This window comes from Oryx dammah, unplaced genomic scaffold (genome assembly GCF_014754425.2).
Source record: "Oryx dammah isolate SB20612 unplaced genomic scaffold, SCBI_Odam_1.1 HiC_scaffold_18, whole genome shotgun sequence".
NCBI classification, from domain to species: Eukaryota; Metazoa; Chordata; class Mammalia; order Artiodactyla; family Bovidae; genus Oryx; species Oryx dammah.
This window is the reverse complement of record NW_024070202.1, coordinates 70,934,369-70,948,172: the sequence shown is the minus strand read 5'-3', so window position 1 is coordinate 70,948,172 and position 13,804 is coordinate 70,934,369. Positions and strand designations below refer to the sequence as shown.

The 13,804-nt window shown below is 39.0% G+C and overlaps 1 protein-coding gene across 1 annotated transcript; it reads right to left on the bottom strand.

Annotated features, from left to right (window-relative positions):
• Nucleotides 1-9,476: 9,476 nt before the first annotated feature.
• NPVF (neuropeptide VF precursor) lies at nucleotides 9,477-13,045 on the bottom strand. The gene is made up of 3 exons (XM_040259757.1): nucleotides 12,867-13,045; nucleotides 11,080-11,480; nucleotides 9,477-9,756 (listed from the first exon to the last, which is right to left on the bottom strand). Exons 1-3 carry the CDS (start codon nucleotides 13,002-13,004, stop codon nucleotides 9,705-9,707), a joined length of 591 nt encoding a protein of 196 aa, XP_040115691.1. The 5' UTR covers nucleotides 13,005-13,045; the 3' UTR covers nucleotides 9,477-9,704.
• Nucleotides 13,046-13,804: the final 759 nt, after the last annotated feature.

The window sequence follows — 13,804 nt, the reverse complement described above, 5'->3', positions numbered from 1 at the left end:
ATACCAATAGTCATAGCACAGAAGCCGTTCCCTCTGACTAGCCCTGGTTTTACATGTGCATTGCTTTCGTTAGTCCAAGAGAAGTGACACCTCTTGCTGTCCCTCCTTAGCTTTTCTATACCACTGTGCTGTGTTTATTGGTATTAGAGTAAACAATGCCCGCAGACTTGAAAAGTGGGGACAGCAGGTTTGCTTAGGCTAAGAAACAAGACGGCAGAAATGATTTAGTGTCTTGGGTAGGGTCAGCAATAACCCTACAAGGTAAAAGCCTTGTCAGGTTTGATTGGCAGGTGAAAGGCTCATGCATCATTGAAGTTGCTGATTCCAGTGATATAATCCCTGGCTTCATTCCTGTTCTCTTCTTCTGTCAGGCTGCCACCATTGCCCCCTCTCTGTCCTGTGATGTAGGACATGACCAGGATTGACAGAGAGAGAAGGCAGAGGGGGCAGTTGTTAAAATGTTACCCAGACAGATTGAAATCCAAATGCCTTAATTCACCATGATATGTTTTGATTAATGAGAGTGAGAAAATGAAGAGGTTGTGATTTCTAATCAAAGAAAGTAATGCCTTAGTTACTGAAATGCAAATGCCTTAATTGGGAGGGACAAAAATTAATAGAAATAATTAACAAAAATTAATGAGGTCAAAAAGATATATTAAGAGGAAACTTAAAGCATCTTTGTCACAATTAGAAATACATTTGGTTTGTGGTAAAAGAAAGTACATAGAGAAATTAGAGAGTCAAATGTAAATATTTTAGCGTTTGATCAATTTATGACTTCAGCTACTATTTTAATTTTATGATAAACAACCTTTCCATTCCATTGTAGATGTTTTAATGTAGAAAGAATCTTGCTGATTCTTAATGGGTACTGCCTGTTTTGTTAAGTATTCTGACTTTCCTTAAAGATGTGCTGATTCCTTAATGCTAATAAGCCTTAACTCACAGCTAGACTCAGGCTGTAAAAATGTTTACTTTTGTCTACTATAAACTGTTGAATTGAGGTGATTGTGCATTAGTTTAAAATTTTAGTTATTAAGTGAGCCTTTCATGCGCAGTATATTGTACAATATAAAGCAAGAGGATCTTAAAGACTTTCTGTTGTGGTGGGGTGGTGATTATTGTTTTTGGTTTAAGATTTTAAAATCAGTTATGTACAAATGTGGAACATTTTCTGCCCTCTAGTGGTTAAAAGTAACTTTGCAATATCAGTTACAATTCAGTGCTTTAAATTACAAGGGAAAAGCTGTGTGACATTTTAAAAGCAGGTTGAAAATTATGTTGGTATATTGCCATAGCTAATTAGTATTGCTACATATTTTAAGAAAGTTAAACAATAGTTTTATGTTTTATTAATAACAATATACTAATGCCTGGAAACTGGCAAGAGGTAAAATAAATTTTGAGATAATTTTTCTTCAGGATTAAAATAATATTTCTCTATCTCTACAAAGAGACTATTAATTCCACATTAATCTTATTAAAGTATTACTCCACTGCTCATTCTAATAGTGATTTTCCAGTTCAACTCCTTTCATACTTCAGTTCCTATATTTACGAAGAGAATAACGGGGGATAATACTTCTCATTTCCTAACCTACACATAGGATAGTACACATTGCCTTTGTGTTATGTTCTAAGAGGGAAATTTCATGATATAGGGAAAAACAAAAATGGGCTATTAGAAAGAATGTGATCGTGCCCTGAAGTTCAAGCAGAAGTGCTAATAACATAGTATGTGTATGACTATTGTCCGTTATCCATTTCCCCGGGAAATTAAACTAATCAAATGCTTCATCTACATTACTGTTCTGAAATAAATGTGTTCTCATATCTGACTGATAACAGAAGCTTTTGCTGTTCCAGATACTTGTAAAGAAGCACTAACTTCTGCCCCAGGTGAATACAAAGCCATATAAACTAGTGAGATGATAAAATAGTTTGGGAGAAAAAAAGATTAGCAACAATTACTTCCTTTCAAAATAAGCTTCCAGGGAATATAGGAAAAACTTTAATGTTCTGGTGAAAATCTAATATTCCTAAATAAGCTTGTTAGAATCAGAGCATCTCTAAAAAGCGTCAACTTTATTGTTGTCAGAGGCATTTTTTTCTTGTAGGCAACATAATGTTAAAGCTTTGAGTATGGTTATTTAAATATTAATAGTGTGAGTATAATTAGAGAATAGTACTAGACCTTGTAAAAAGGCAAGTGAAATGGACTTATGCCACTGAACTGTACACTTAAAAACAGTTAAAACGGTAAATATTATGTTATGTGTATTTTACCACAGCAAAATAGAATACATAAACAAGGCAAATGAAATCTCCCTGGTTGTTTTCATACTTCTAACAGCAAATGAAATGTACAACATCTAATAAATATTTTAGGAACTCAAGGCCACTTAATAACTAGTAAGTTAAAATAAACATTGGGTATTATGTTCACCAGATAATATTTTCCTAATTCAATTTAACTCCAAGCAGCAATGTGATATTTTCCACAGGGCATTTAGTAACAAACATCAATCTGTGAAAGGCAGGGAAAGGCTGTAGTAGTCCAGCACTCCCACAGTTCATATTGGTGGACTGGGACAGGCTTACCTTGGATTTACTTTAATTCCTTTATTGCTTTGTCCCACTTCATTAATGGGGTTGGTAAGAGACTGCAAATAACCCAGGGAGTGAGAGACGTATCCCGGTAGAAGTGTACTTACTGATACCTTTCCCAGCTCCACTGGCCAATGACTGCATAAATATGCAAAGCCTCTCTTGACCAGTTTGGTTCTCCCACTGAAGCGGAAACTGATAGTTGATGAAATTGATAATTGATGATAGTTGAGTTTCATCACCAACTATAGCACTTTCTTTGCTATAGAAAAAAAATCATTAGTTGCTTCTTTAGAGTCTAAGTTAAAAATGGTAGAGCATTTCTTCTGTGATGTTTTTAATCTTTATGGTCATTCATTACTAAGGTGGACACTTTCTTACTTCCTCTTAAGGTAAATACCTTAACAAATGGCTAGGTTAAAGCTGTCCAGGCATCTAGGTCTTTTTTTTTTTTCCTCTTTCTTCCTCCTTTCCTCCTTCCTTCCTTCTTTCTAAAAATCTGTGCATAATGTTTAAAGCATTGAGGCTTTCTTCCTGTACTCCAGTGTGCTCATGTTTTCTTTTGAGAGCTTCATTCAACAAACTGTTTCCTGACTACTCACTATGTTTGCGGGCTGGATGGGAGGTGATTGACGGGGTGGTGGACAGGAGAGTGGATGAAGGAGGAAAAGCACACACTTTGAAATGAAACAGACCTTGGTCGAGTCCATCTGTTAGTTCTCATGTCTTCAGAATGTTCTTTGTGAGCTCAGTTCTCATGTGTAAAAACGAACATAACAAGAATGCTTAAAACAGTATTAAATTTAAAACAGACAGAGTTATCATAGCAATCAATAGTCACTATTATTATTAAGCTGGGGATGGGATACAAAGAAGAACAAGCTAGTGCAGTGGTTCCTAATTAAGGATGATTTTGCCTTCGAGGGAACACTTGGCACTATCTGGAGACGTTTTTAGTTGTCTTATTTATCGGGTGGTGCTACTGGCATCTAGTGGGTAGAGGCTACTGGTGTTGATAAACATCCTATGATGTGCAGGGCAGACTTCATAGCAAAGAATTATCCAGCCCACAATGTCAATAAGTGTTGACCTTGGTTGAGTAAAGGAAAAACATTAAAATATGCTATATATTTCAGTAATATAAATATATATTTATGTGATATATATTTCATGTATATTTCAAGGAAGTGAGCTTGAGGAGAGGCTGGGCAGACCTGTCTGATTGCCTGTCCAATATCCATGCTTTTTTTTTCTGTCCTAATGCCATTAATGCAGTGTGCTCAAAGGATAAACTACATTTCCCAGCTTCCCTTACAGATTGGACCAACCAATGACATAAAGAAGAAGTTGTTGGATGGGGTCCTTTAGAAAAAGAGCATCCCTATGCTTTGCCCCCTTTTTTAGCTGTGAAATGGCCTCATGGGAGTTGAGATGGCCTGGTGGGAGTCATGTGATTGGAATGATGGGTCCTTGGTGAAGAAAGCTGAGCACCGAAGAATTGATGCTTTTGAACTGTGGTGTAGGAGAAGACTCTTGAGAGTCCCTTGGCCTGCAAGGAGATCCAACCAGTCCATTCTGAAGGAGATCAGCCCTGGGATTTCTTTGGAAGGAATGATGCTAAAGCTGAAACTCCAGTACTTTGGCCACCTCATGTGAAGAGTTGACTCATTGGAAAAGACTTTGATGCTGGGAGGGATTGGGGGCAGGAGGAGATGGGGACGACAGAGGATGAGATGGCTGGATGGCATCACTGACTCAATGGACGTGAATCTGAGTGAACTCGGGAGTTGGTGATGGACAGGGAGGCCTGGCGTGCTGAGATTCATGGGGTCGCAAAGAGTTGGACACGACTGAGCGACGAACTGAACTGAACTGAACTGATGACCGTGGAATTCCCACACCAGCCTAGAACTGCTTCCTTCCAGACATTGTTATATCTGTGGGGGAAAAAAGCATCTCTTGGTTAAAAGTATGTTGTTTAGGTTTTCTATTATATACAGTTGCATCCAAATTTGACCAGGATTGGGCCTTGAAGGATTTTGATAAGTATTAAAGGGGCCTTTGAGCTGAAGGAATTAGTACAAATGAAGGCACAGGATTGTGCATATTTTTGTGAACAATGCGTATTTCTAGGGCATAACATCTAGTTTGGTATGGTTATCAAATAACATGATAAGTTACATTGGAAGAATGTAGAGTAATGTTTGCAGGAAGGTCTTTAGAGAAAATGAAAAGAAAAGACTCACATGAAGAAAGTAGAGTCTGGCACTCTCCCCTTTTTTGGCTATTTAATTTTGTTGATCACACCTAGATGAACACCGACCTTTCACATTTTTCTCACTGAGAAACTGGCCCCAGAGTCAATACTTTATTTCCCTTTTCTATTTCTCAAGGTCATTGTCCTAGTATGATGTATGAAATGGGGACCTGAGATCTCATGGAAGTTGCCTTCCCTGAAAACCATTGACATATAGCATGTATCATCCCAAACTTTCCCTGGAAACCCCACACTCCCCTTGCCTTTACAGGCTGGCTAAGATTTATGTTAGGGCGAATCCAAATGGAATTTCTTTGAGGAAGTGAAGAGTAGGAAGAGAGGAGGCAGGGTAGAGAATGGAATATTTGAGGGGATGTGCCTGGTAAAGCACAGGAGAAGAGCTGAGGAGAAGAGCACACTTAACCACCTTGCTTCTATTGTCTGCTATTCTAAAAAGCCAATATTTGGAGGAAGATCAGGCTAAACCATTTGAGTGATTCTGATTGTGTGGGTGTTATGTTCTCAGCATTTAAGTAATCAATCAGATAATAATATTTCTTAATAAACTGGCTTAGATATTAATTTAAAATAATTCTAGAAATAAACATCATCTGTGGCAGTAAATCTTAAACTTTATGGTATCACAAGGTCCACTGAGAATTTACCCAAGAACTCTGAAGTCTCTCCCCAGAAAAATGCACATTTATATGTAATGATGCACAGACAATGTCATGTTTAACAGCTGTGAGCGTACCTTACAAGTAGAACTCCATCTTTGTTGCAAAAGTGAAGTTTTAATCAAAATGCCAAAATCTGATAGATTGGAAAATTACAAAGCCAGATCACTATGTGCAGACTTTATGAAGGAAGTGCTTGTTAAGTGATTCTACTAAGTCCTCAATTTTCTCACCCACTTGGAGACCATGAAAGGATAAGATCTGAATTTGTGAAGAGATTTCTTTGGAGAGCATTGTTACCCTGCTGTGAATGCCCCCTACCGATGCCCATGTGCTAGGGATTACTGAATCCATTACTCTTCAGCAGGGAGAGGCTTCCATATGATGAGGAAATGTGCTCCATGTGGTTAAGAGAAATGAAAAATTGGTACTCAACTCCAGGCCCCACAGCTGAAGAGTCTGGGGGCAGCAAGATAGAAGAGGTGTGTTAGGATCACAGCCAGTGTGGAGAATGAGCTGTGGATAAGCAGATATGAGCTGCAGGAAAGAGAGGTTTGTGGAAGTTGCTTTGAGCCCTACTAAAGAGGACTCCAGGAAGAGAAATGGGCATGAATGGAGTGGGTGCCCGTGTCCCTCGGTGAGGGCTGAGGCCAGCTATGGTGGACAGACCATTCTCTGGGTCCTGGAAGTGAACCCATTCACCCTGGCAAGAAATGTCCTGTATTCCTTGCATCTCTTCTCAAATTATCTTCCATCCGAGAAGAGTCCAACAAAGCCAGAGAGTGAGGAAGCAGTTGAGGCTGGAAAAGAAAGCAGAAGTCAGTCTCATTCCTGTCACCCAGCTCGGATCTCACATGGGAAGAGCTGAACATGAATGAATGAATGCAGGTTGGAATGTTGATTACAATGGAACTGAGACAGTGCAGTTTTGACTTAGGCCAAAGAACCACTTAAGAGCAACAGTGAAGTTCATGGTATCTGCCCAAGTTTCTATCCAGGGCCAGTGAAAGATTTCTGCACAGCCTGTTCCCCATCTTTTACATTTTAAAGGGGGTGGTGGGTCACACACACAAAAATTTGCATTTTGACTTTTCATGAGTCATGCAGTTATATTATTTTACCTACTGTGGGGTGTAAACAAACCTCTCAGGCCTGTGTAATAAGCTGGCCCTTGAGTTTCATGTAGAAAACAAAAATGAAAGTGAAAGCCACTCAGTCATATCCGGCTCTTTGCGACACCATGGATTATATAGTCCATGAAATTCTGCAGGTCAAAATATTGGAGTGGGTAGCCTTTCCCTTCTCCAGGGGATCTTCCCAAACCAGGGATTGAACCCAGGCCTCCTCCAATGGATTCTTTACCAGCTGAGCCACCAGGGAAGCCCAACAATACTGGAGTGGGTAGCCTATCCCTTCTTAATCAGATCTTCGAGACCCAGGAATCAAACTGGAGTTTCCTGCATTGCAGGTTTCTTTACCACCTGAGCTATTAGGGAAGCCCAGAAAACAAAAGCTGTTCTCATAAATAAAGAGGGGAAGGGACTTCCCTGATGGTCCAGTGGCTAAGACTCTGCACACCCAATGCAGGGGGGAACTGGGTCCTACATACCACAACTAAAGTTCCTGCATATCACAACTAAGACTGGGACAGTCGGATAAACAAACATCAGACAAAACAAAACAGCATTGGACATCGTGAGAAAAGGCAGAGGTGCCAACAGGGCTGAAATTGGAGGAGCAGGACAGGCTACATAGTTTGAAGGGCCCACTGCAAAATAAAAAAATGCAGAACTCCTTGCTCAAATGTATTGAGAATTTCAGGACAGTGACAATAAAGCATTTAACCAAATGTGGGGCCCTGTGTACCTGCAGGGGTCACATGGCCATAAAGCTACCCTGGTGAATGTCAGAGGTCAGAAGAGGAGGAGACCCTGCTAGGGTTCTAGTTAAAGAGAGTCTTGGGACAAGAGGCTTGTCTATTCAAGACTTTTCTCAGTGAAATCACATGCAGTGTGACCTCCTCCTTGAGATCCCTCAAGTCCTCAGAGAGGTTGCAGACTTCCTTATCTGAATGGATTTCTTGTAGAAGCTGGTGAAGTGGGTACCAAGGGGCTGAAACAGAGTAAGCTCTGTGGGTTAGGGGGCAGCTGACAGTTGGTTATTCACTTAATATTTATTTTCAATAAATTTCAAGGGTTTAGGTAAAGAACCCATGTTCTAGGACAAGAAATTTTCTTGTGTCATGTAGTATCAAGGGACCGAGTGGCTTTCTGTTTATTTATTTATTAGTGCAGCAGGATGTTTCATACTTTCACTTTGCTCGGGATGTGCAATTGGGACCAAATCTGGAAGTCCAGAGGTGCTGAATACTTTTATAATGCAAGTCATGAATGGCAGGGGGCCAGACACCCCTTCAGGGTTTATGAAGAGATGGCAGGGTCTCATCAGCCCCTGCCTTGTCCCATCCCCATCTCCCTCTCCTCCAGTCTCCTGGTGGTGGGTGAGAGGTTGACTGGGAGGGCTGCTACAGCTGTCCCTCACCCTGAAACCAAACAAGAGAGGTTTCTAGAAAGTCAGAGAGTGGGAGTCATGAAGCGGGTACTGGCCATGCATTTCTGGTACGTAGCGTGTGTAGGCAGTAGGCTTGCTGGCCTGCCTCTGCCCCAAGTGGGGCAGAGGGGCTTGGAGACAAATGGGGTCAGTGGCGGGGCACCCCAGAAGCAGCTTAAGTCCTGCCTTGGCATGACGAGGACCTCTGCCTTTTCTGTAAATCTGGACACTGAGAAGATAGCTGCCTTGAGTCTTTCTTTCTGGCAATAAGAGTACAGATGAGATGAGGATGACTGGAAGAGATCAGACAGCATCCAAGTGTCTTAGGTCACTGACCTGGGCAGTGTGACATTCCCTGAGTGCTTTCCAAAGTACTCAAAAAGAGGAAAAAGTAACATTATAACGAAAAGACCAGACAGGGACTTTTGATTCTCCACCCCCACTCAAAAATACCCATCCCCCTCCCTCACCCACCCAACTTGGAGAAATCAGAAGAGAAGACTGTTTTCCAGAGGCCTACCATTTTTCCCTCCCACCACCCTACCTCAGGGGTGAGAAAGGGGAGGAAAGAGGAAGAGAGAAGGAGCAGCCTTGCCTCTTTTCGGCTTCACGTCCTCCCAGCCCCCAGCCCCCAGCCACGGGGGAGGGGAAACTTTGATTTGGCTATGAGTCGGCCATCTTCAGCTGGAGTTGACTGAATTTTTTAATATCAAGCAGTGACGAGGAAGTTGAAGAGTGTGTCTGGGGTATTATTAAGAGATCTCTGCCCAGCAGGGAAAGGGGATTCAACACAGCCCAGCTGGAGGCAGGATAGGAGACAATTACTGCCACTCCTGGTTTGTACCTTAAGGAATTAAGATTGCTTAATAAATCTGATTAAGGACTTCTTATTCTATGACTAAAGTTGAATCACTGAACATCCGGGTGGTGGTATATTGTGTTCATAAATTGTTAGTTTTAAGAGTAATTAGGTTTTGTCTACAAATCAAAAACTTGAAATAGTAAATGAGGAGGAAAAAAACATACCAGAAGGCAAATTTTCAGTTATGGATAGAAGAGACACTTAAAGAGGTGTGTAATAATTGCTTTTTTCTTTTATCTGTTTTTAAAAAAGATTTTCAATCTATCATGTATTTACTAACAGCTGATACAATGAAAAAGTAGGTGTATAAAAATATTGGGAAATGGTTTATTATTCATGTTCATTTAATTGTCAAACATGTTATTCCCTTTAAATTATTTAATATTCATTGTAAAATTTGCCAGGCTGCTCCTCTGTTTAAATTTTTACTTAAGGGTAACTGTATTCATAAGATGGTATTGTGGCTTAAGTCAGTCTCTCTCTCCTCTTCTCTTCTCCCCATTACCAAAGGCTTCTTAAGTGTATGCAATGCTCTTTTTATTTAGACAAAATTATTTCATCTTTACATTACAGTGTTTTTTACATTTTTTAACTTTCAAGATATTAGCTGTACTAAGAAGGAAAAATTGCTGTGAATCATATATTATTACAAGAGAACAGTGACTTCATTCTTTGTCTTCACCATAGATTTCTTTGCAGATTACAGGGTACAGCTTTAAGTCGTCTTTAGGGACAGGCTCCGGATTTCTTATTTTTCTTGTTTCAATTCTGCATCATCTATTTTCTGGAATCCCAGTCTCCTAAAATGTAAGCAGTGCAAAATGTTCTCATCCATCACAACAATAGCATGTGAAAACATACAAATGCAGGCCATGATCCTAATTGCCTAATTATACCTGAGTTGAATTGTGCTGCACTTGAAATGAGTGAGACATTGATGGGATCCTGAATTTGTAATGGGCACTTAGAATGATAAACTTACCATGGACTTATCTCTCTTCCTCATTGCCACCCTACTCCCGACATCTGATTCATTGCCAAACTCTACTGGTAGAGTCATGTTCTGTTTTATATAAAAATTTTCTTAACATTTGCTTTACTAAAAAATAATATGTAGGTAGCTTATTAAATTTTTGAACTTATTGTAGTAGCTTATACTAGGATTTGTACTCGTAGATATTCAATAAATACATATCAATACAAAGAATGATTATAATAACAGGAATTATTTATAACATGAGATTCTGGAAAAAGAAATTTTGATTTAAAGTTGAGGAAGATCTGAATTTGAAACCTGGGTTTTTGAAATAGTGTCCTTTGTACTTGCAGACAACTCCCTCATGGGGAGCTTTCATGTTAGAGAAGTCAAATGTTGGATGATACCTCATAGGCATGAATTCCTCATTCTATCATTGCCTGTTATTTCTTAGAGTGTGGCTGTAGAGAAATGTGAGGGATACCCATATGTGGTTTAGGGGAAGCTAACTCATGACTTAATATCAGTGTGTGTATGTGTGTGTATGTGTTAGTCTCTTTGTCGTGTCCAACTCTTTGTGACCCCATGGACTTTAGCCCTGGGATTCTCCAGGCAAGAATACTGGAGTGGCTTTCCATTTCCTTCTCCTGGGGGTCTTCCTGACCCAGGGATTGAACCCTGGTTTCCTGTATTGCAGGCAGATTCTTTACCATATGAGCTATAGGAACTGACCTCTCAATTTATAGGTGTTCATTTCCCTGTGCCTTTTCCTTCTTACAAACTTAGCTTTTTTCTTCTCTCTCTCTCTTTTTAAAACTTTTTAGCTGTGCTGGGTCTTTATTGCAGCATGCAGGCTTTCTCTAGTTGTAGCTCAAGACAAGGGGAGCATGGGATCTAGAGCAGGCAGGTTCAGTAATTGCGGTGCATGGGCTTACTTGCCCTGTGGCACGTGGGATCTTAGTGAAGATGGGATGGAACCTTCATCCCCTGCATTGGAAGGTGGATTCTTAACCACTGGACTACCAAGGAAGTCCTAAGAAACTTAAAAACTCTTAGAAACTTCTTTTGAAAAAATGTAAGCGGTTTAAAAGTTTCTGGACTAGCTCTGCTAACTGCATGTGCATTTAATTGGCATTCGAATATTTACCTTAGGTTCTTTTGACCAGGATTCTGGATTTCTTGGGGCTGGCAGGTCATGGAGTAAAGTAGCCCATTGGTAGATGGTGAATTCATGGACTTCTGGAGCAAATTACTCAGGGTCTTGGTGATGCTTTTGGCTGTTATCGTTCTTCCAAACCTTTGGGGCAGATTTGGGACCCGTCTGGAAAGGCTGTCCTCTCTATTTTTTCCGAGTCTCAGAGGCAGGTGGGCCATCACCCTAGTGCTCCTTTCTTCTTCCATGTTCCTCCCAAATCTCAGTGGCAGGTTGGCTGCAGAGGGTGGCATTTTGTTGACTGCAGGTGTATTCATCTTAATTTTTGGACCCCAATCTTTTACTTCTTCAAAAGTAAGACTTCTTTCTTTCTCCCAGCCTAGATCTCCTCTAGGCTATAATTAGAAATAACCATTAAATAATTTTTTAGTGTGTAAGCAATAGTTTAAATTATTAAATTATGTTAAATCCAGACTTTAATTCGTAGAAATGTTAAAGCTGTGAACAAAGTTTGTGCTTTCATGTACAGAATTTTTAAAATAGATACTTTATATTAAGCTTCTCAAAGCAATCTAGTTTCTCCATCCCTGGACTATTATAAGACAACTACAAAATATTAATATATATAGTGAATGCAGCAATGTATTTGAGGAGCAGGAACATAATGAAGTATTGAAATGAAGTGAAAGTTTAATTTACTGTGGTTATTTTTTTTAAACTTTTTGTTTTCTATTGGAGTATAGTTGGTTAACAATGTTGTGACAGTTTCAGGTGTACAGCAAAGTGATTCAGTTATACATATACATGTATCTGTTCTTTTTGAAATTCTTTTCCCATTTAGATCGTTACATAATATTGAGCCGAGTTCCCTGTGCTGTACAGTGGGTCCTTGTTGGTTATCCATTTTAGATATAGCAGTGTGTACATGTCAATCCAAAACTCCCTAACTATCCCTCCTCCAGTTTTTGCTTCATTTTGTTTATAAAATATTTCACATGTTTTTATATATTGCATTTAGAGACACTTTCCACTGCCTTTCCATGTCTCTTATTTCCCTCCTCTTTAAAAGTCAAAGTGGTGGGCGTGCATGCTAGCCAAGTTCTGGGGTACAATTGGCAGAGACTGCTTTTTTACCTAAAAGCATGTTTCAAGAAACTGATTATATTTTATTAGTATGTAAATTACATTAGTAAAACACTGACTGGTTTGTGGATTACTACAGCATGACCATACCAACTTTAAAGGAACCATTTAAAATATAGTGAATATTTAATTAGATTTAGTTTTGCCATGAAAGTTTGTCCATATGAAGATTTTAAAGTAACTTTTCTTATTGTACAAAATAATACCTACTTGTTTTAGCAAATGTGAGAATTTACATAAAGGCATAGAGAAGAAAATTTTAAAAAGTGGAATCCCACCATCTAGGAGTAAACATTTTTCTTAGATACAGAAATATAATTTAAATGTTCAGCTGAAATGTAACCAGTACTTATTTCTGCAATTCTTTACTTCAACTGTGCACTTCTGAGTCAACTGACAATTATTAATGCGCCTTATTCTTGCTAAGTATCATACTCTGCACTAAAACGGTCATGAGACCAGGCTTTGTGCAGTTTTGCTACCAAATACAAGTTGCATCAATACACTGCCCTGGATGGGCTGAAGTGTGACAAAAAGCAAACCACAAACTTATTCCTTATTCTTTACAAAAGCACTAGACTCAGAACAAATATTCAATGGTGAATGCTAGTCATTTTAGACAGAGTTAAAAAACTTACCTTGGAATATTTGTCATAATTCTTTTTGCTGTAAAGATTGGGCATCCTTGATTCATCTGTACAGAAGATGTTTGATGTTAACAAGCTTGAAGTGGCTAACATCAATAAAATGAATCGTTTTAATGAAATAATTTCCATTTTGTCCAAAATCTAGAATTGTTTATATGTGCAGCCTGATGTCTATACAAAAGGAAATTGTGGTCTTTTTATACTGTCTAAAAACAAAGTTTGCTTTCATTGGGAAATCAATCCCACGTGTTTTAAACACCAACATTAATTAGTGTTTAACTGAAATATGTATGTAAGGAATGTTGGTAATTCATTCTAGGAAGACAGCAACATTTCTGCTTGCAAATTCATTAACTTTGAAAATAATTTCCTTCATCATGAAGGAGTATTTAATTAGATAAGTTTGGGGCCATCATCATTAAGATTCCAAGCAAACTGAATGCTTCATTTCTCTGAGCTCAAAAAAGAAGTATTTTGTCTTTGGTGTTTGCGTCAATTCTTGGGAGAAAGGAAAAGTGTTCAATATGTGTTAGCTATGTTTGAAAAAAATTTTTTATTCACACAAGAGTTAGGCATAGTATTTTCAAAATGTCAGACAAAATTAAGAGTGTGAAAAGAATTCCAAATCACATAAGACTGAAATAAAATGCCATTAATTAACTTTTTGTAAAATGCTGCTTTGTTATTAAAAAGCTTCAGGAGTAAATGTCAGCTGTAACCTGAAGGGTGTGCATAAGACCAAGCAATAGGCATTTTGACAAACTGGCTGTCTCGGGAGAGGCTGGAGGCAGTTCAAGGCCTTTTGCATCTGCCCCGAGGGCCTTATTTGGCAAAACTGTGTAAATCACCAGGATTTTATTTCTATGATGATGCCACATCCTACCTTCCACCTCAAACCCCTTAGAGAGTGCTGGCAGAGGACTGGTAAA